This window comes from Lampetra planeri, chromosome 25 (assembly GCF_965212315.1).
Source record: "Lampetra planeri chromosome 25, kcLamPlan1.2.h2, whole genome shotgun sequence".
Classification (NCBI taxonomy): Eukaryota; Metazoa; Chordata; class Hyperoartia; order Petromyzontiformes; family Petromyzontidae; genus Lampetra; species Lampetra planeri.
In genome coordinates this window covers 12531262-12555344 of record NC_136131.1, presented here as the reverse complement: position 1 = coordinate 12555344, position 24083 = coordinate 12531262, and the positions used below count along the sequence as shown (strand labels likewise).

At 44.5% G+C, this 24083-nt stretch overlaps 1 protein-coding gene across 1 annotated transcript in view; it reads right to left on the bottom strand.

Moving 5' to 3' along the window:
* LOC144727518 (prospero homeobox protein 1-like) overlaps window positions 1–24083 on the bottom strand; it is a 53465-nt gene that overhangs the window by 2716 nt on the left and 26666 nt on the right. Inside the window, exons 3-4 of the mRNA XM_078606394.1 lie at window positions 22778–22879; window positions 12515–12709 (exon numbers count right to left, since the gene is read on the bottom strand). Coding sequence (XP_078462520.1) covers window positions 12515–12709; window positions 22778–22879 — 297 coding nt within the window. The remainder of the gene's footprint in view (window positions 1–12514; window positions 12710–22777; window positions 22880–24083) is intronic.

The following is a 24083-nucleotide window of genomic DNA, read 5'->3' as shown; positions in this document are numbered from 1 at the left end:
GATATGTGAATTCAGCACATTTATATTTCAAGGACATTGTATTCTCACTACAGTGCCACGTGCCCCCACGCTGTGATGACGCTCCTACCGCGCGGGGTGTTGTGGGTTCTGCTGCACGACGTTCCGATGGCTTTTCGGATTGTACCGTGTGTTGTCCGCCACGGAGTCCAACGCTTCGCTCAGCGTCCTGGCTTCATGCCGAACGAAGTGCGGTACATCCCAAAATAAACCATCGGAGAACTGTACTTATGTATTAATTATGTATGTTGAACTTCTTTCACACCGTACATAGACAACTGTGCTAAACGGAGGCGCAGGGGAAGGACGAGGAAAAGTGTTCCAGACGGCCGCAGAAGCGCATCTGATAGTGCATCTGATAGTGCATCTGATAGTGCATCTGAAAGTGCATCTGATAGTGCATCTGAAAGTGCATCTGAAAGTGCATCTGATAGTGCATCTGAAAGTGCATCTGATAGTGCATCTGATAGTGCATCTGAAAGTGCATCTGATAGTGCATCTGAAAGTGCATCTGATAGTGCATCTGAAAGTGCATCTGATAGTGCATCTGATAGTGCATCTGATAGTGCATCTGAAAGTGCATCTGATAGTGCATCTGATAGTGCATCTGATAGTGCATCTGATAGTGCATCTGAAAGTACATCTGAAAGTGCATCTGATAGTGCATCTGAAAGTGCATCTGATAGTGCATCTGAAAGTACATCTGATAGTGCATCTGAAAGTGCATCTGAAAGTGCATCTGATAGTGCATCTGATAGTGCATCTGAAAGTGCATCTGATAGTGCATCTGAAAGTGCATCTGAAAGTGCATCTGATAGTGCATCTGAAAGCGCATCTGAAAGTGCATCTGAAAGTGCATCTGAAAGTGCATCTGATAGTGCATCTGATAGTGCATCTGAAAGTGCATCTGAAAGTGCATCTGATAGTGCATCTGATAGTGCATCTGAAAGTGCATCTGATAGTGCATCTGATAGTGCATCTGAAAGTGCATCTGAAAGTGCATCTGATAGTGCATCTGATAGTGCATCTGAAAGTGCATCTGATAGTGCATCTGATAGTGCATCTGAAAGCGCATCTGATAGTGCATCTGATAGTGCATCTGAAAGCGCATCTGAAAGTGCATCTGATAGTGCATCTGAAAGTACATCTGATAGTGCATCTGATAGTGCATCTGAAAGCGCATCTGAAAGTGCATCTGATAGTGCATCTGAAAGTGCATCTGAAAGTGCATCTGATAGTGCATCTGAAAGTGCATCTGAAAGTGCATCTGAAAGTGCGTGATGCAGTGACCATCTTTGTTCAATGGCAGCAGCTACAAGTCGCTGCTGCTGCCGCGAGGATGAGCGGAGTTCACGTGATGCTGGTTTATGCTCCTTGAGACCAGCAGCGTATTGTGGTTCATTTGTGAGCTGGTACCAGCCCATATTTCTCCAAACTCCCGTCCTTTACGAAAGTGGACGACAGAAGTGATCTGAAGCTGCTTTGACCTCAATCTTCCGGTCATTTTTGGCCTCGTCAAGCTTTACCCGATTAACGAACTCAACATTGGATGTAGATTTACCTGAAGCCTCTTTTGGGTTGGGCCTCCCATCACTCGGATCGTGAGCTGCTTTGAAAGTTTTGAACCATAGGCACGGAATGAAGTGGAGAGAATCAGTTGGACAGAGAGAACCAGTGACAAGGAAGTGCTCCAGCAGGTTTCGGAGGAGTGAAGCCTCTTTAGAACAATTCAGAAGAAGGCAAAGGCTCTGGATCTGGCACATGTCCAGGCAGAAGGCTTGATTGCAGATGGATGCTGGGGACAAGGTCAAGAGGTAGAACAATGAGGGTGCTGCTCGTTGACGCGAACGAAAGGTGAATGACAATGAAGGGGAATGCACGAGATGGGGCAGCGTGGAGGAAACTTGAACCGTAAACCTGCCCTCTAATAAAGGACTCAATAAGTAGATGGCATGGGTCTCTGTCGGCAAGCAGAAAAACACAAGTAAATGCCCTTCAATGTTCCCACTTCTTACAGTGATGTAAGCACGTTGTGAAGCGCACACATTAATGCACGCACTATATTCTGTGTATGTGTAGGGGTGTTAGAGAGAGAGCCGTTATGCATGGCAGCTTATGGGAAACAAACACAGTGGGCGGGGCTACGTGAGTGCACGGGGGGGGGGTGCTCTCAACGACGTCCGCACCAGGCAGCCCGGAGCCCCACCCCTCAGCAGGGGTTGAGTATAAAGGGGGATGTGTCAGAGGGCTCGGAGCAGAATGTTAAAGCTAAACCAGTGAAGACCGAAGATCGTCTAGCTAGAGCCCTGGACTCCTCTGGGACGCCGCCCTTGTCAGGGCCGCGCAGGACCGAGCCAGCGGTGTGGTCCCGAGAACCAGAGCTAGTGCTCTGGGACTCTGGGTACCGTAGCCCGACTTACCAGTGTCGGGCCAGACAGCCTCCCCTAGCCCGTTAGTGGAGGACTAGGAGGTAGGTCAGAGATAGCTAGCAGTGTATTCCCAGCTAGCCGGGTGAGGGGGCCGATACCCCCTCTAGTATTGTATGTCCACAGTTGTGACTACTTGTACGGAATAAATACGTGTGCCTCACCAACGGTGTCCAAGAGTCATCAACGGTACTTCATATGCAGTAAATTACACGCGCAGCATTTATCACTGGCAAGAGCCTGCCATTGTGTGCTGATGTCATATCTCAACATTGAAATGTGACAAATTGGCCATAAAAATAAAATGTATCATTAATAACCGTCCCTGTGCAATTAACCCATTACAGTCTGCATTGCAATGTACATCACGCATATCAATGGATTTTCAATCGGTAAAGTCGTAATCATAACTTAGAGCCCTTTGTGAATCCACTGCTAGATGAAGCCTTTCAATTTTGGTGGTGGCTGGAACAAAAGTCACCACGGTGGCAAGATGCCAGTTGACATTGTAGACGTAGAAGTTGTTGACATTGTAGATGTAGAAGTTGTTGACATTGTAGATGTAGAAGTTGTTGACATTGTAGATGTAGAAGTTGTTGACATTGTAGATGTAGAAGTTGTTGACATTGTAGATGTAGAAGCTGTTGACATTGTAGACGTAGAAGTTGTTGACATTGTAGATGTAGAAGTTGTTGACATTGTAGATGTAGAAGTTGTTGACATTGTAGATGTAGAAGTTGTTGACATTGTAGATGTAGAAGTTGTTGACATTGTAGACACAGAAGTTGTTGACATTGTAGACGTAGAAGTTGTTTACATTGTAGATGTAGAAGTTGTTGACATTGTAGACACAGAAGTTGTTTACCTTTGGAAGCTAACCCCCTTTTCCTGATGACGACCGCTTGTGTTGCGATCGAAACGTCGTAGTTTTTTGTTATTTCCTTTTCCTTTGAACCTATCTACGTGACTTTACCGAAAGACCCAAAGAATACGTTTTACATCATGGAATGCAATGTTTCCATAATTGGTTCATATTTTAATGAGACTTTTTTTTTAAAATGACATTGTGGCTCAGTGGGCCCACAATGGGTGTGTCATGCAATGGTAGTGCGAAAAAAACCAATATGAAACATATGTGTAGAATTGTTGAACTTATTTTGCCCCGTACATTGCCAAACTGCGCTAATCGGCCAAACATTCCAAATACTGTCATGGCCAAACATTCCAATGCTGAACAAACTCGCAAATGACTTCATTGGGACTACACACGACAACAACATCGCCCACTGCTGTGAGCATTTGGCAGGACACCCTCCTTGAGACCTGGTGAGACTTTGCGGGATTAACAAGCGGGACATGAACCCAAATAACAACATCGCCGGTGTCGGTACAACGTCACTCATAACCAACAATGTGGGGACACGTATAAGCGGATATGTGAATCAATTGAATACGTGATTATCTGTAGAGAATACGTCTCCACATTTGTTACTGCGCACTCATGGTTCTAGTCCAGCATGCATAGATAGGTTACTAGACAAAAGAAAGCACAAATGTATTTAAACAAAGGGAAATGCTTGACTTCTTTTGCAGCAAGCAAATGCACGTGAGATTAAGAATGGATTGCTGTGCTTTGTGACCATCTATCGCAAATGACGGTTAAATGGTAAGGGCGTATAAGTGATGGTTAGCTATGCGACGTTATACTGAAGATAAAATATAATTAATCACCCTATTTACTGTGTATTTGAAGGTCCACAAGCACTCTTTAGTTCGGCTGAAAAGCACAATCTGTAGTCGTGCAGAAGTGAGGCCTGTTAAAGTGGCTTCAGAAGCGACTCTGTGGTGTCGACTTGCAAGGGCCATTATCCGGCAAGATGTGATGCTCTGTTGACTCACAAAGTCTGGGGACGGACGTTTCTTAAGCTCGTGACATAAATCCCGATAAAACAATTGTGATAGAAATGGTGATAGACAAACAAAAGACCCCCCCCCTCAAAAAAATAAACTCTTTGATAAAACAACACAAAATTGTCATTAATTGTTTGATCTTGTAGGGGGCTAATTGTTCGCAGCGGACAATCTCTGTCCACCTTTGCGTTTCATCCCTTCTCATTGACGCTCTGCTGGAGAAAGATGACCGCAAGAAAATTGCCCCCTGAAAGCGGCCACGCCGTTTAAGTGCTCGGAACGGCGCGCTGTCGACAAGCGCTGTCTGTCTGGCCAGCGCCGTCCCTTGTAGGGCAGCACAAAGTGAATGCTGCATTCCCACGCCTGAGACCCGGTTGCAGAATTGTCCTGTAATTAGAGAAAGCCTCTGGGGAAGGTCAAGTCCTGGAGAGGACGGCTCGCGCTGCGGAGAGAGCGAGGAGGAGGGAGAGGCGCCGGTGGCTGTGGACGGTTCCTCTGATGTCCTTGGACAGCAGGCGAGACACAAAGGGACTGTCACAAGTGCAGAGAGACGTCTGATGTTGGAAATAGCCAAGTTAGATGGTGTCGGGCACTGCCTTTGGATCCTGAGGGTGAGATCAGGGTGACGAGGGGGTAGATGAGTGATTCTCGTGATTTGTGCGTGTGTCTCTACGCGCTCCGTGGTGGAGTAGTGAGGGCACCGTGCGACAAACCCAGCGAGCAAAGTTGGATTCCTGCTGATGGCCAACATCAGTGGCAAATATGTGAACTGGGGATGGGCCTCTATTAGGTCAACTTAGCATTAAATGTGTGTCAAAAACATCAGCACTTTGGCGACAAAGACGGCCGGGCGTGGTGCTGGCCACACCACCCCCTTGTGTAGGGAGCCGGCCTTCATAGGTGCTCGCGAACAGCACTTGCCCCAACACCCTGTGTAGGCTGCACAGAGAAACGTTGGCTTTGTTTCTGTATGCAATGCGAGTGTTGGTGTAAGTGGCCAGCACCCTAGTTGATGATCCCAGACACTTATATATAATGTATGGGCATGCATAGAACGATTCTAAGTTGGTATCTCAATCTGGCCAAAGGCTTCTCGATTGGTTGGCTCAACGTGAAAAGCGCACCTGATACACACCTAACTTGAATATGTAAATAATGGTGAGAAAAATGTCTGGTATGGTTTTGACCACACCACATCGTCGTGTACCACACTGGTTAAGTGAGAGATCTGTTGTGTGCGAGGTTTGTATTCTGTGCTAAAATCCTAGAAATCAAGTCTTTGATGCCTGGTCATGCTTATTAATGCCACATGGTATTTCTACTTTGAATTGGTCTGTGTACCCAGGTGGTGTTTGTGCATAAAAACTCACTCTTATTTTTTATCACGGTCTATGAGCACAGGCCAAAAGGTGCAAAACGCCAAGTGGCCAGCAAACAAACAGAACTTCAAGTTGTAATACCGCAGACAAGAGTGAATACATTTGTGGACTCAATTAAACTTCACATCTAGATTGACTCAATTAAGGTTATAAGAACGTGTAAAAAAAGGGAGTATGGTGAAATATTCTAAAGCTGAGTAATGCGAAGAAAGAAAGAGCAAGAGAAGCACATTGTGGATGAGACGAAACAGCTGATGACACCGCGGTCAAAACGTCGTTGTCAGTCGCTGCTCAAACGAACATCGAGATGATGCTCACTGCCTGTCACAGCCCTACACCAGGAGCGGCAATTCCAGACTCTGATGGCGGGGAGCAAACGTACCCACAGGACAACCACTGTCGCCTCTCCCTCCCACAAAGTGGTGGCACCTATACTGGGGACCCTGCGGGAACCTTGGGCCGAGTGAACCGGCCCAGTCAGGGCGCGAGCTCGCAGCCTTCTGATCGCGAGCCGCTCGCTCTGCCGCTGAGCCACCTGCCTGGAGAAGAGACCGAGGTGGCATGGGGAAGGTGTTGGCACCACCAAAGATCCCCCGTATAGCCTTAACAGACTGTAGGGGCAAGTGCTGTTAGCGAGCACCTATGAAGGCCGGCACGGCACACGAAGGAATGGGTGGCCAGCACCGCGCCCGGCCGCCTTTGTCTCCCAGTGGCGATTTTACACACCGCAAACAGGTACTCATTTCAGGTTGAGTCGACCTGGGGGAGGCCCAGGACCGGTTAAATATTCGTCACTGGTGTTGGTGGCCGTGATCGGCACCACCCGTGCACGTGCTCACAGAGCAACCTTTGTGTGCGTGTCGGTCTGTACGTGTTTGGTGGAGGATGAGGGGTCGGATGTAAGGATGAAGGTGGTTGGTAGGGGGGGGGTGAGCGATGCATGAAAGTTAAAACAAAAAGTGCACGTGGCCCTGATGTGAGCAGAGATAAAATGAGCCCATTAAAAAAGTCTCACGGCTGACGGCCCATGAGGGCCGTGACAGAGGTGGACACACGATTGTGAGATCCTCAGATGTTCCCCCTTTGTATGGATATCGGCTCAGTGTGAAACGGCATTTCAAAGCACAGCCACTCCAAATGAAAGCACACACACACAACCCGGAACACTTGCACGATGTATGTGCAAGATATAATAGTATCAAGGGCACGGATAAAAGGGGTCACATCTATGAAAGACAGAGGCACTTAAAACGCCGCACATGCGACAGCTTAAGACAGGCCGGCGTCGAAACAATGGAAAAATACAGACATCGGTTACGCCTGTGGGACGGATGGCGTACGAGAGAGAGAGAGAGATGTACCTGCAGACATGAGCATTCGCTCTGCTCCTACAAAACAGGACAACTTATCAACAAAGACGAAACAATTCTGCATGAAGTGTAAACTTGCGTGACGGGTGAAGAAGTGCCATGCATTGACGTGTGAGCTGGGGTGTTTGAGGGTCGTATTGCTGTGAGTTCAAGGAATTAATTTGGTTTGCCTTTGCAGAGTGAGTTTTCAGAATTTTGACTGTTTTGAAGGAAATTAAGGTAGTTGTGAAAATATTTTAAATACGTTTAATAAACTGACTTTTTTGTAAATGAAGGTAGTGCCTTTGCAGGCGAGAATATTGTTTTGATCATGCCTGCACTGTTCGTCCTCTGCGTTTCTTTGAATCATAAAGTTCCCATTTGATTATGAAAAAAATATTCATGCTGGGCTTGGCATTTCAAACATTCCATGCAAGCATTTGGGAGGTAATGAACTTTTCAATCTGAAGTGTAAACTGGACGCAATGTTTAGGCTTTGGCGGCTGGAGTAGTCGATGTGTCAGTGCGCACTCTACTCAGCCATGCAGTGTGTGTGTGTGGTAGGAGTTAGAGTGTAGCGTTTAGCACGTTGCGCAACACGAATTCGATTCCCGTTCATGGCCTCCCCTAGGTCGACTCAGCCTGAAATGAGTACCCAGTGCGGTGTGTAAATATCGCCATTGGGGAGACAAAGGTGGCCGGGCGTGGTGCTGGCCACCCACGCCTCGTGTGCCGTGCCAGCCTTCATAGGTGATCGCTAACAGCACTTGCCCCAACAGTCTGTTCAGGCTATTCGGGCGACATTTGTCTTTGTATATATGTGTGTAGTGTGCGTGTATGTATTATTCCATGATCCATTTTCAACAGCCACATAAGCAAGTTAGAAATCAAATTTTCACTGCTAATAAAAGTAAGTGGGCTTTGGCAGGACCCGTCACCAGAATGGATGATGTCCAGGAGTTGAGCATAACCGTGGAGTGCCAGCCTCCGCACGCCTCAGAGAATGGCCACCGCGGATACCGACTGTTGAAATCTGTTTGCAACCTTTGCTGGAATTGGCGAGCAACGTTGTGTGTTCCAAAGCAGTCATTATGGATCCTGTATCAGCATAACCAAGCGTAGATTGTTGCGTTGTGATGTTCAATACTCCAAATCATTTTTTTCAATTACTTCAACCAAATAGTCAACAAACAGGCAGAATAAAAATCTGGATTTCCCCCGGTTAAACTGACATCGAATTGGAACTTTCACTACATGTATTGATTAATGATTCATTGCAAAATGTGGTCAAGACTAATGAAGGAGTGGCAGGCATCCAAAGGATGGAACACGCCCAGAAATGTCATCCAACACTGAGACGAAGTGATGGCATTGGCTCATTCGCAGGAGCTCATTGGATGGTTGTGTCGTGAGATGGCGGTGGCTTCGGAAAGCCTTCGTCCAATCGTTAATAGATCGTGGCTTGTGATAATAATGATTTTGATGACATTGCAAAATGTTAAAATAGTAGCTTTTCTCTATCGGTGAATTTCAATGAGGATCCATGGATGGAACATACAAAAACATATTCACAGGCCTTGGAATTCACCAAGGGGTTTAAGTAACAAATACTTACGGGGCCTCATTTGCAATAAGATTACACGGCATGGATTGACAACGAAAATATCGACACGAGGTTGTTTTATTTACAATTGCAAACGAAGAGACCAGTTAACCGTTAATGGGGCTGCGGAAGGCAGGCACTTGATAATAACAATAACAACAACAACAGAACGTGAAGATAAAAGATGCCAGATTATCTGAGAGAGGCGTGTAAAGTGAGCTCTGTGATAGAACAAAATGTGTCAATAGCTCCTGATAACCGAACACCTGGACAGGCTTATGAACAAGCCAACGTCGCCGATAACATGTCCTGCACCCACCTGCCGAATATTAAACAAGCCTTTGATAAAGAGGATGAAAGCGACATTCAACCAATTTTTCAAAGATTTTTGTATAATAAAATGTACCTTCTAAAGTGCTCTTTAGTTGTCAATCTAACTTCAGAGATAACCCACAATGACAGATTGTGTGCGTGTGCGTGTGTGCATGTGTGCGTGTGTGTGCGTGTGTGCGTGTGCGTGTGTGCGTGTGCGTGTGTGCGTGTGTGTGTGCGTGTGCGTGTGTGCGTGTGTGTGTGCGTGTGCGTGTGCGCGTGTGCGTGTGTGCGTGTGTGTGCGTGTGCGCGTGTGCGTGTGTGCGTGTGCGTGTGTGCGTGTGCGCGTGTGCGTGTGTGCGTGTGCGTGTGTGCGTGTGTGCGTGTGCGCGTGTGCGTGTGTGTGTGTGCGCGTGTGCGTGTGTGCGTGTGCGTGTGCGCGTGTGCGCGTGTGTGTGTGCGTGTGTGCGTGTGTGCGTGTGCGTGTGCGTGTGTGCGTGTGCGCGTGTGCGTGTGTGCGTGTGCGTGTGTGCGTGTGCGTGTGTGCGTGTGCGTGTGTGCGTGTGTGTGTGTGTGCGTGTGTGTGTGTGCGTGCGTGTGTGTGTGTGCGTGTGTGCATGTGTGTGCGTGTGTGCGTGTGTGCGTGTGCGTGTGTGCGTGTGTGCGTGTGTGTGTGTGCGTGTGTGCATGTGTGTGCGTGTGTGCGTGTGTGTGTTGTGCATTGGCCCAGTGGTTAGTGCGCTGCACTACGAACCCCGTCACCACAGTTTGATTCCCCGTCACGGCCAACAACAGTAACGATTGTGTGAACCGGTTCTGGGCCTCCCTTAGGTAAACTCAGCCTCAAATGAGTACCTGGTGTGATGTCTAAACATCGCCACTGGGGAGACAAAGGCGGCCAGGCTTTGTGCTGGCCTCCCACCCCCTCGTGTGCCGTGCCAGCCTTCATAGGTGCTCGCTAACAGCACTTACCCCAACAGTTTGTTCAGGGTATAGGGGTATCTTTGTATTTGTGTCGTGTGTGTGTTTAAATTCGGTGTTGGGAGAGGTGGTTGTGGTATTTGCTTTCGCTGTGGTATGAGCCCAGGGGAATAAGATGTAATTCCTAGCCATGCACAGTATCAGTGGCAGGAAATGTAGAAATGAATTTGGCCTTGGTCCCCGCTAGGTTTGATCAGCCAAAAAATAGTATCTGATACGGTATGCCATCAGGACTAGGGAGACAAATGTGGTCACGTGTGGTGCTGGCCACGTGACCTCCCTGTATGGTCTCTTCCAACATTAATATGTCCTCAGTGATCACGGTGATATGGTGATCACTGACTTAAAAAAAACTCACAATTTAAGTCACCTGTGACATTAAGACACTTTGGACTACGTGGTCACCTGAGATAAATGATGATACTGTTAACTGTCGGTGAATAATTGTAATAAGATATTCTGTATCCATGAGCCTGTAGCCAATGACCTTGCCAGTAAAACACATATTTGTACTCTGTCTTGCACGAAAGGTAAAAGAAACCCAGGATGCCTGGTAAACATTGTATTCCAATTGCACATTTAATAGAAAACGCCCATGGCTCTACTTTGTAGTTTCTAAAGTGTGGCACCTATCCACTAAACGCTTTTAATTTTAGTCAACATGGTTGCAATGAAATTACAGCGCATTTAAAATTATACACACACACAAAGTAACGATTTGCATCTTTGAAAAAATAAAAAGTACCATTATTTATTTAGCCATCTTTAAGGACAGGACGTGGTAACAGTTTAGCAGTGTGCGTTTTATGAACTGTCGATATGACTATAGATAATAATTAATTAACAAATAAATAAATTGCTTAATTAATTTGCGTAAATGGAGCACTGCGTCTGGCTGCGCAAACGCTGGCAAGAGCACAAAGCTTGCGAAAGCATCTTGTGGGAATATGGAACGCTGGTAAAGCTTTGTAGTTGGTGGATGTAAATGTTTAACCCTTTCACTGCAGCATTATATATATATACATTGTCCCAATTGTTTGCCCGCACTGAAAGATTTCGAGAACCTCTTCGGAATGTGGAGTTCTGCATTGGCTCGCCTCGTCGCTCGCAGAGACCATAACCCGCGGGTTCACGATCGCAGGAACAGGAACAGGTTGATCGGCGCTTTAAAGAAGGGCAAGTACAAACGCTACCTTTGGAGCTACCGCATTGAAATAAATTTACATCCTGAGTTTCAACAATTGTTTGGAGAGACGTTTAAACATGACACGGAACGTTGAAATGAGCGCTTGAAATGTAGCGCGGTAATGAGAGTATTTCATGGAAATGTATCTCTGCAGCACACAATACGGGCCCGTTTCAAATCGGTTTGCATTGCACACCTACTAAGAGTACGCTTATACTCCAAGAGATATGCATCAAGTATATCACACAGCAACAGCAGCGACATCTCTACAACTATATAAAAAAAATGTCCATTAGGAAAATCACTGATTATAAGTTAGGGTCAGGGTTATCATGAGAGAGAGAGAGAGAACATTTGAGACTTGCATTGATTACCAGTTCAGTTCAATTATATTATTAATGCTCACATTATTTGTATGGTTACTGTAATTAAATGTGTAGTGATTTTCCTTTCCATGGAGATTGCTTCAATTGTTTTCAGCCAGAAGTGTCTTTCATTTTTAAAATCAAATTGTTATGTCAATGCAGTGCCATCTTACTTACAGCTCTTAGCCTCATTGCCACTGAAGTTGTAAACAGCGCTAATGTGAGTGCGCGGAGCATTGCTTGCAGTTGCAGTCGTGTTAAAAGCGGGCTGTTGTTTCTGTCTTCGTTGAAGAGGCTGCCGCCTGCATCGGGAGCCACGAGGTGACGCAGCGGGCAACGGCAGCTTTTTCAGCCGAGCGCCGCACAAGGTTCTTCTTGCGCGTTTTATCATTAAAGGGAATCGCTCCATCAGATGTTTGCCGTCCAAGGACTGAAGATGGCATGGCCAGCAAAAGTAGCAGACGGTGCAATAAAGTAAAAATGAACGAGGCAGCTTGCAGCTTCGTCAAAACATTGTCGCCATAGCAATGTTTATACTGCTCTATATAAGAGTAGGGTTGGCGTGATATGATGTCATGGTTTTAGATGCACGACATGGTGATGGTCGCGACTCCAGTCTCCCCCCGTAGGTTTGTAAATAGTTTGTTCTGATTGGTTTGCTTTGCTTCCAGAAGAAAGAAAGAATACGTACTGAAAATTGCAACTTTGCAACTGATAACACTTTTTGTCTGTCAATCACACAGACAATATTTAATCAATAACTGAACTCACACATAACTGTTTTACTCTACTGATGAGACCCAGAAGGTCTAAACCGGTCAAGTTTGTTTGCTTAAACGAATGCTGCTGGGTAATGTTGGGAAGCTGAGAGGCCAGTGGACTGAAACAAAATGTTTACGCGTATGTTGCGACGGAAGAGCTTTGCTCGTGTGTACACTGTAGCGTACATATATGTAGTTATCTTATAACAAATCAGGATCTGACCTGGAAGTCGTTGGCCTTGTTGTAGTGCACGTTGAGGGCGCGGAAGAGCTCCGAGTCGCGTGTGACCGTGAGCTCCTCGGCGCTGGTCACCCCGTCCGCCAGCGCTGTCCGTGCGAACTTCTCCATCTGGATGTAGTAGAACTCGCGGAAGTTGCTGAACCACTTGATGAGCTGGGACGTGATGCAGCGGTTGAACTGACGTGAGACGTCGGGGAGACAAGAACAGCGCAAGCGCGGGTAGCTGTGTGTTTAGAACGAGCGCGCTTGTTCTACCACACCAACGCTGCCGGTGCCACGGTGGGCAGACCGCAATGCCGAGCCAAGGTCGTCGCTTCTATCTCCTGGCGCGGCAGCTGAAACGGCGGTGCAAGTTTCTTAAATTCCGCCCCCCCCCCCTGTCCACCCAGCAGCATTAGGTCGCGTGTGGTGGGGTAAAGTGTGGGTACTCCAACCTCTTCAAAGATGTCTGGCCAGTGTGGCAGAGTGGGGACACCACCTGGAGAGGCTCTTGAGGGCCCCTCCAGTGGAGGCCTCTTCCTCAGCATTGGCACGAGAGAGCAAGTGCGAGGCTGCGCCCTGACTTTAACCCTGCGTCATATTAAACGCAATGTATGTTTAAAAACAAATCCTGTACACGACTGGTTGCTCCAGACTGCAATATATTGTATTTGCCAAGATTGTAATGCACAAGTTGAAATTGAAATAAATTAACTTGTAAAAAACAGTATCAATTAATTATGTCGTTTTAACATATGACGTTAGCATTATAAAATTACGTGCGTGATTTAGTTGAACATTTAGAAATAACACTTTGCAATAGTAATTTCCTTAATGGCTCACTTTATTCCTGCCATATATCTGATGGGTATGTTAAATGCATTTCTGTGTCACTGTGAAATATATAATCTTATTGCAAATTCGAGCTTTCAGCTCAGATTTCTGCATGTTATATAGTTTAAATTTGTCTAGGGCACGTTACAATTCTACATTTCTGCATTCATTCAACAGTTTTATTTAATACAAAGGTGAAATCATGACACTGTTTCCCAAATAACTTTAAGAATTAGGACTAGGAATTTATTTTTGCGTAAAAAGACATTTAAACAAATAATAATTTTGCTATCATCCTCAAGACACTTAATAGACATAACATAAATACAAAAACATTCTCTTCGGATGGCCAATTGACCTGTAAAGGACCCTTCAACTAGTCTTACAGAAGCATTCATTAAGGATACACTCGTTATTAAATATTCAATTGACGGGCGGCTTCTCCACAGTCTTATCTTTTAAACGTGATAATAATTCACTGTGTAACAAAAAAATATTTTTTGTTCCTGGGTAGTAAGTGTTATTTCCTAATTGCGTATGCCTCAAAAGTACAGAAAATTGCTGCTATTCCCCAACAAACTTTGCTTTTGTGACCAGGACACAAAAGCCAAGTTAATAATCCACTCCACTAATAACACTGTGCAACAAATTTTTTTTTTGTTCATGGGGAGTAAATTTTATTTTCTAATTGCTCATGCCTCAAAGTACTGAAAATGGCTATTACTCCCCACAAACTTTGCTTTTGTGACCAGGACAGTGATATTTTGTGCAACTTGAATGTGCAAGATGTATCATTACGAGAACTATCTGATATTTCATTTTTTTAAAACAACAACGAGCAGCAGCATACTGAAGCAAATCTATGCGGTGCGGTGCAATAAAAAAAATGCTTTTGGCATTTGTCACAGCATAATCAACCAAAAGCCACCCCCCATCAAAGAAAGATAATAACAAATAATTTTAAAAAGGAAAATCGTTCTGCCACATCACATTTATACAGACACTTCATATTTTTCAGAAGCAGAGACATCGCCTGTTACGATACAAGGAGCTGGAAGCCATTCAGAACTGTCCCCGTGCAATTTCGCAGACAATACCAGCTGATCACATTCACAACTGAAGTTCACTTGGGTAGCAGCATGCATTTAGGCTGTTTGCGTTCCTCATGCTAAGTAACCTCTCCTTAACATCATCACTTAATGGAGCGTAATTACGTGGCTGCAAGTTGGAGGTCTTTTTGTGTGTGGCCTGAAATGTGCCGTAATGATGTGGATAAAGAGAGGCATTCAGTGACACACTAATTAAGTACCCGTGGCCATCAGACAGCTGCTTGATTGAAAGTTTTAACCCGTTTGTGGTCACATCAGTCTTTGTAAAGTGTTTGTTTTCCATTGTGGGGCTCTCGGCACTATCATGCCATGCTCGCGGGGACCTTTGTGGGCAGGGGAATGAAAATGTGTGCGTGACATTCAGCGGGAGGATTTTGATGGAGACCAACGCCAATCGACCGAATGCCGCCGGAATGTTATTTTGTATTTACGCAGGTACGTGTGTTGAACTTCTTTAACACCGTACGTGTGTTGAACTTCTTTAGCTCCGTACGTGTGTTGAACTTCTTTAGATCCGTACGTGTGTTGAACTTCTTTAACACCGTACGTAGCCAACCACACTAGTCGGAGGTGCGGGAAATGACATAAAACGAAACACAAAAATCTGTTCAAAAGAAATATGTTTTCAATATACTGTAGTGCATAGCTCCTCCAGTGGCTCCCTAATGCAGTCGTGGACCGTGGCTTCGGTTTCATGGGAGATCAACGAATGTTCAATGTTATTGGCTCACTTGCAAGTCAGCGCGTGCGGGCAGTTGAGGAAAAGAGGAGCAGACGGATTAGAAAAGGTGCACAAGTTGAGGACATCGCCTTGGGCAGGACGTGTCCCTCGAAGCGATGACGGCCGGTGGCGGTCGAGACTAACAACGGAGTCGCAGCCAAAGGGGTGAACTCGCCCGAGACGGAGGAAGCATTTGGCTCCGTGCGCTCCATGGATGGTTGCTTCAAGAGGCCACGAGACACGGCGACGATGGGCTTGAGGGAGCCTTCATCCAGCAGTGGACAGACCATGGCCAGTGATGTAAACGCTCATTGCCCATGGTCTTCACTGCAGAGATTGGGGGGGGGGGGGGATTTGGTGCCGGCTCACAGTGTGGCTGCCTTTCCCGCTCGTCTCGAGGTTTGTTGTGAGCCTTCAAAGTGAACCAGTCAAGGGTTCTGTAATTGCAGGGAATTTGTTCCAGCTAAACAAAATATATACATTACACTGCAATATAAGTTAACTTCACATCAGTGAATCAGCCCGCATGCATCAGTTAATCAGTCCCCGCCCCTCCACTCATCCTCCATAACTTGATGTTTCATGTTCTCGAAAACCAGCGTTGCTACAGTGTCTAATCATCATCAGCCATTATCTATCCACTGCTAGATGAAGGCTTCCCGAAGCCGTCTGCATCCCTCGCAGTCCGGAAATTCAACAGAGGGCCATATATGGCATAAATATAACAGATATTCAACAATATTCATAATAATGATAACACTGAACTGTACAGGCCTTTATCAATACCTTGCTCGGTGAAGGCTTCACCGAGCCTTTCTGTCACGGGGGTTGTTTGACCATACTTCACCGTGCTGGTCAGTGAGAGTTGGTGAGGGTGGAGGCCCAGGACTAGCTCTAATATCACTCGCCACTGATCTTTGCCATAATAATAATAATACGTAAATTATATATAGCATCATTCATGCTAATAGCATCCCATAACGCTGTACATTAAATATATATATAACTAAACCCCATACACAGCCACTTCCAAGCAAATGAAAACTCTGCTACTCCCAAGCAAAACAAATAATAAACAAATGAAGAAATGGCACCAAAACAAAAAGCACAAACGACAACAACAACGTGATCACAACAAAGACATTCGCCCATGAGGGCGTGGTTGGTGATTGAACTCAGGTTGTCTTGTTCAGAGCCTAGTTTGCTAATCACTGCGCCACTGCTCCGCAAATATGAATATTAACTCTTTGCAAATGTTTCAGAGTTCAGGCCTATCAAAACATCAGTCGTGCGAAAGTACGACATGCTCATAGTGCAATTTTTCCATATATTTGAGAGGTTTGAAAAAAGTACATTAGTCATATAATACAGAACTTAAGAATGTCCAGTGTTTAGTTCTGGGGAAAAAAATACTGACAACGGGAGTCTGATTACTCTGGAAATACAATGCTACAAACCGACAAGTAACTTAGAATGTGTCAGACATCACGACGATAATGGTAACATGAGTCAGTGTGTTAAGGCAGGCCTGTGAATAGGAAGCCTTTTACTGTCTAATCACAGAAGTTTGTTCCTGTTGCAATTAAAGATAATTGACAAGTGAACAACAACCACATTGCTGCTGTAAGCGTGATTCCCACAGAGTTCGTGGCATTGTGTAGGAAATGTTTTCCAAATAAGTTCATTAGAGAGGACACTGAATGGCACAGCATTAGTTATGAAGGATGCTACAAACTAGACAGCATCAACGAAGCATAGGTGGAGCAAGAAATGGCGACGTGAGTTCACGTACAGATAATTGTATACGCACAGGAGCCTGGTGAGTTAGCATCTCGCCATGAATCGGTGTAACAATCCACCCAGCGCCCGCACACGAACGGAGAGCGTTGCTCCATCTCCTCCGGGGAAGCTCCCATCACGGGGGGTTCGCTCTCTTGGTGGCAACTCCGCCATGATTCTTGGCAATTGGCCATCGTCCGGCCAGGCGACGTGCCCTGCCCCAGCTCTCTTTACTCTTCTCGGCAGTGAGACTGCGAAGTCTCCAGGTTGCATATACTCTCTCATTTCCATGCATCCAATTCCTAACGTAAACCGCTCCAAGCTTCTCTGAGTGCTTTTCAGTTTTTGCACAATTTCCATTTTTCTTGCGAATGCCCACGTGATCCGTACGTCATAGCAAGGCAATACGGATTCATACAACAACAAAATCTTACTTCCGAGGACAAGATAACTTATGAAAGCAGTCCGGAATCTGGGTACATGCATGGTTTTTATTCCTCGTTTGTCTCGTGCTGAGGAGCCGTCTCTCAGCTCTCTGGGGTAATTTATAGGAAGTGAGTCAACGCACACGTGTTCTGCTACTCCTGAGTTGTATTTGGGATAATTTAATATTTCTCTGATGTTCTTTTAGTCTCGTGCTGATCATTCGTCCTGTTTGCCCAACATAACATTTACCACACGTGCAGTTAATTCTGTACACACCTTCTGTTGATAGCTTCGGTAGTACATGTTTTGTACCAGATATTAATTTCTGGTACAAAAGCAGTAGCAGAACACGCATGCCAACAAGGACACTCAAGTGATTTTGATCATGTTGAAGTTCTGTGCAAAACTAGCTACTACTGGCCAAGACTAATTAGAGAATCTATAGAAATTGAAAGAAAAATAATTTTAACCGTTCGGATAGCTACCACCTCAGTGCTGCGTGAAAGCGAATCATCAAATAATACATGATTCGAATGCATGCCTACAAAGGGCAGCGTACTTCAATAGGGATTACCGTTGGTACGGCTATTTTAATACAAACAATAGACAAGAAAGACAAGATCAAAGGGCTCGCATAATGCACATGCATAATGTACATTGACTCAGTAATCCAGCCCCCCCCCCGCCAAAAGCGCAGAAGAATGGTCACCACATCTACGCCTCTTTATAAGAAACGAAACAGTTAGACTTCTCTCTTGACTTAAAGGTTTCGCGACTGCAGGAATTCATATTCTTTGGGTCTTTTGGTTAAGTCACGTACATAGGTTCAAGGAAAATACCAAAAAACTACGATGTTTCGATCGCAACACAAGCGGTCGTCATCAGGAAAAGGGGGTTAACTACTAAAGGCAAACTGTCTATAAAGGTTTGAAATGGACGTAGCCCAAGTGTCAGCAGCATGGGCGGGGCAGTCGATGTTAATGTCAGTGGTGGGCAGCGACCGTGACGGTGGTGGGGTTTCTACCAATGAAAGGGCTGCCAGGTAAAAATGTGCATGTTAATGTAAGATTGGTGAGTAGAGTCCTAGTTAGACTTCTCCACAAATCTGGCTGTCGCCTGATGAAGCGAGTTGTAATTACTGGCGAAACGTCGTACTCGTTGTGGCTTGGCTCTCCAACACACCTGTGGGCTGTACTCGTGACGAATTGGCATGTTCTGTTTACATGTCAACCCTTACTAGTTGGCTGTGTCGGGTGGTGGCGGGTTTTAACGACACTTTTATATATTTACGCGATCTAACCCAAAAAACCTCTATTATGGATGATATTGGTCGCGAAAGCCTACATGTAAAACTATCGTATCTACCTTTGAGCTTCACATCCTGTTGTATTTTCCACTTGGACCTTCCAACAACCTTCCAACAATTGTATCTTGTTGTTAAGGGACCTTGCTGTACAAGCCTTTAGTTTTACTCATTTATATCTTGAACCCGAGTTATTTTCACATATCCTGGAGACCATTCTCATGACACATGGTGACTGTCATCTGCAAATCTGCGATGCTTGAAGTTTTGGCCATTCATATTTATGCATTTGCTTCTCCAATTGTGTGAGCAAGCAGAATATAGGAAGGGTTTCTGAAACATCGACCGCATACATTTTTATAAATCAGATTCTGGAAAAGACTAATTAATTTCACTTACCATTGCAACTAGACAAGAAATCTCTGAAAGAACGTTTGGTTCATTGGATATTTAAAGTAATCTAAAATTTACAAACTGAGTCCTAAGTAAAACAAAATTATAAAACTAAACTCTTTTTTATTTTTCCAGGTAAAGCCCAAGGATCTATATAGCTCCTTTTCAGAAACGACCTTGCTATCATAAATGATAGGTCAACGAAGTGGCTTATCATCACGTGGAGATTGATAGCGGCCAAATACTCTAAACGAGTGATGTTGATTCTAAATGTGGAGGGAAAAACCGGGGGACTCGGAGAAAGATCTACGCGACCACGGGGAGAGAGACACGCAAACTCTAAATATACAACAGGCATCAGGGTCGAGAAAGAACCCACGACTTCCTGCATGCCAATTGTGCCCTATTACGTTCTGTATACCTCCACCTCGGTTACGTTCTTGGGGTGTTGGGCGTTTACTGTTGTGCCCCCCCCCCCCCAGTTGTGGAACGCCCCCCCCCCCCCCAACCTGTGGAGATACGGCTTTTGCCTAGTGTTCTGAATCATGAATTCACGTCTGAAGAAAAAACTTTTTCCTCATGACTTGAGTTCCTTTTTGGCTCTTTTTCTGCCATGTGGTTCTTTCTTATCTATCGTCTCTTCATTTCGTGGTGCCTTGAGACTTTAATTTGTGAATGGTGCTTGAGTGTAAATTTTATAATTTTTATTAAATGTAAGAAATGTAGAAATAAAATCCACCTACAAAATAGAACAGCTACAGAGTGCAGGAGATACCAAAATGCAACATGAAGTCACACGCCGTGCGCCTACCAAGGTTATTCATTTTTATGCTTTCTTATTTTGTTTGGCATAATTGTTTGGGGTTTTTTACTGATCTCTGTTTTCCGTGCCCTTATTACTTCTCTTATGACTTCCCTTACAATGCAACAATTATTATGTCAATGGGGCTTTAAACATTCAAGGCAACTTGTTTCGATGTAAGGCCCTCTATGATACTATTACAACTGGGTATTTTAAAACATTCAGCAGAAAGTTGTATAACTTTGTTTTTCGTGCACGTTAACTTCCCCAGCATTTGCTACGTAGGTTTTGCGGTCGTGCTGCACTGTATAGCTTTCTGACAAGTTTTCGGGTTGAACTGCGGTGTCGTTCGGCACAACGTCCGACGTTTCGCTCCACGCGCTGGCAGCTTCAATTCAGTTTCGGAAGCTCCCAGAATGCAGAGCGAAACATCCGACATCACGCCGGGCGCCACGCGGTACAATGCCAAAACCGCATTGGAGAGCTGTAAGTGCGCACAGGCCAACTTTGCCCATTGCGGCAGGTATGGGACCTGGTGAATGACTACCCACTTGTATCTGGGGGTATGGTTGCAGCTTTTGGGGCACTCTGGTCTTTGGTGCGTGGAGCGTTCTTTGCCGGCTTAACCGTCGATGTGTTAACGTGCGCGGTAATTGTCACGCTCTTCAAAGGGCTACCGCTCCAAAACAAAAAGGGGCCCCTTAATTGCTGCAGAGATAGAGACAGTTGTAATCAAATCACTTAAGAATACATTAGGAGTTCACATGTTTACTTCGTCTTTTGAAATGTCAGTATTTGCATATTGGCATCATTTAACTCTACAACAGGCAACACTATGAGTGTGCAAAGAAACTGCTGTAATTATGATCTACCTACCACTCATTGGCTTGAAGCCTGCGGCCTACTAGGCAAAGTAATAGGCACAACAAAGAACTATTGAAATTAGAGCATTAGATATTTACTTGCCAAATAATGACATAAAAATGAAATTGTGTTTTTGTTATCCTGGTGATGTGGCCAATATGTTTGTTGGCTTTAATATGAATGTTGAAATGGTTAATAGCTTTTGGTCATACATGAAAAATAAAGGAGTATGTGTGGCAATGCTGGTGCTGTTGGGGGTAGGCAGGATATTGCCGCGGATGGGGATTGTAGATGAAGGGGTCATTAAGGAAACGCACGAGTTTGTTCCCACATGCTCATTAAAATGAAAAATCTAATGTAAATTGAAAATACAAACACGATAAAATCAAATGCGTGCTTGTAAACAAACCCTTGTGATGGATCCTGACTGAAGGTTTTTTTTTTACATTTTAAAAATAATTATGTTCGTCAAACATGTATGCTGTTTAACCATTTTAAGGATTACATATTTAGCATTAGTAGGTATATCATTTTGAAATATGTTTCCAATTATATGCCATGGCTAAAATCATAAACATTATCAACCATGCTCAATCCACTGCTGAATGTAGGCCTCCCCAAGCCATCTTTCAGGATCGGCGATGTTATCGTCCGGCTCGCGCATTAACTGATTTCATGACTCCATCTCCTCAGTTAATGTTCTCTCGAACACGTTGCCTTCCTTATTATGCTTTTGGATTATTTTAACACGCAGAAAATGTGTAAATATAAACAACACTAAATTATTTTACTGACCAGGTAAAGTTCACTGAGCGAAATTAAAGTGGCTAATGTCATGGATACATATATCTTAATATGTTAGCACTGCTTGATATAATTAGCAGAGGATTGTAACTTTAAGGGAAGGGAGTTCATGAGGGAAATCCAGAAATTGCAGGGTTTAAAATGACTGCATTGCTGGCTTTGATGAAACTATAAAATGTGAAAACCCATTTGAAAACTTCGTTATTTTTTTTTACATTTGGTCAGTGTATGATGGTCGCTTTTTAATTGTCTGTTTTCTTTGATGTCATAGTTTTAAATTGTCTTCCATTAACATAGAGATATATTAATAACTTACTGGCAGTTTCTTCTGTACACTTTTTTTAATGGTTTGTGTATTGTAAAACATCAAATTTTAAACAAAAGTACACAGTCCTGTATCAAAAGTCTTGTATATGTAAAATATATATATATATTTCAGAAATAAATTGCGCGTGAATATTTTTTAAACAGTTAGTTTCAAAGCTACACTCTTGTGAACTCCTGCAGTCACGAAAGCTTTAAGTCAAGATTTCCACTCTTGTCGTAAGCAGCACTGCAGAGCCCGAACCCCTTGTTGTGTGGCAATATATACCATCTTATTTAGTTTACATTCCTCATTTGAGAATACATTCCAGCAACAAACTGTATTCTATTCCATGAATACACCCATATAGATCACATCTTAGGACTGTATCCATTGCCTGGGCAAGGGCCGTCAGCAAGTAAGCATGCTGGTCTACAACGGGATTCTCAACCACATGCCTTTGCCTCCACAACGCTTACTTTGACACTAAACTAAACACTCTTTACCTAGGGAGGTGCAGGTCACATTCAGACACCAATTTACATTGACAGAATCGTGATCAGAATCGTTATTGAAACTGCAGGAGAAATCCGATGACCTATAAAGCTCTTTTTCACCTACGTCCAGTACGGGCGGGTCTGAAAGTTGCAACAACAAACAGTACAAACACGCAGTAGGAGTGCAAAGTACCGGATTAGCCCACACCTCTGATTATCACGGTTGGCTACATATGGTGTGATACAAATTCAACATACATAGAAAGGAAAAGTAAGCAAATTACTTCAAAATAAAGACGTACAATAGATCAAGTACATTTGCACACATTCACACTTCAATGTCCACCCTCGTAATCTGGGCGCCTGCTGGATTCCGAGCAGTGAACCTCTGCAAAGGGCGGCGTGAGGGCGACCACCCATCAAGCGGTACCTTGACGTCGGGGAAGTAGATCTTGAGCATGGTGGAGCTGGGGTAGCGCGAGTAGTAGAACATGAGCTTGGCCTTCTTGAGGTGACCCGGCGTGAGACCTTCCTGGCCGTGAGCTCAAGGTCAAGGGTTAAACGGCAGCGATTTCGGAGCAAGCGCGGAAGCGATCGCGGTCATTCATGCACGTCAGCATTGACGAGTCGCGAGCGATCACGCGCGTCAGCAGAGAGACATTCCCCACGATAGCGTTACAAAAACACGCAACGATTTTAAACATTTGGGTAAAGAAGATGTGATGTTAATTACCAAAAAACGCATTCAATATAGTGACTTCAAGGAAAACATTTTAATCGCTAATTAGGAGTATGAGTGATGACACGGTCATGTTTATAAAACGGGTTTGGTTGAACAAGATTGTTTCGTCTGCTTCACCGTTCGTGTGAAATCAACGTGGAAAAGTGAATGGCTCAGATAAGCTCACTGAAAGGTATAATAAGACCCATGTTTCATCTTAAACTATAATTACAAATTGAATTTAAATTTTATCGAAGTACAGTCCCATCCCAAGACACTACTAGTTATGGAACGCTCACTACCATCGCGCAGTTGAACGGTAAGCCAGAAACATAATTTACTTACAGAGAATAAATTACTTATTCTGAAGGGGTAATATCATAAAATGCTCCCTGCTGAGAAAGAACCATCATAGCAATGTAATATAATTGGTAAAAGTGTATACCATTGTGTGCCTCTGTCATGGCAAAAGGTAAGAGATGAGTTACAATTGTTAATCATAGAAATAGCGACCCTTTGTCAAATCTGCGGCTGAATGAAGGTCTCCCCCACCCCATGTCAGTAACTTTGATTTGTTTGACTCTACCTCACCACGTTGGTTAGTGCAGGTTGGTAAACTAGGATCACATCAGATATCACTCGCCAATGATGTTAGCCATGGCGAACATGAACCACGACACCTCGCTGATCTCGTCAAGGAGCATAAACCATCATCACGCGAACTGCGCTCATCCTCGCAGCGGCGGCGGCTTGTGGCTGCAGCCATCGAACAAAGGCGGTCACCGCGTCACGCGGTTTCAGATGCGCCTCTGCGGACGTCTGGAACGCTCTTCCTTCCGTTATAAGAAGCCATTGTGATTTTATTTATTTAGTTTTATATCTACGTGACTTTACCGAAAGAACCAAAGAGCATGGATCCCTGCAGTCACGAAAACTTCAAATCTAGATTAAGCCATTGGAGCTATGCAGTTTTAAATCTAGATTGAAAACTCAATTCTTTAGAACAGATTTTTGT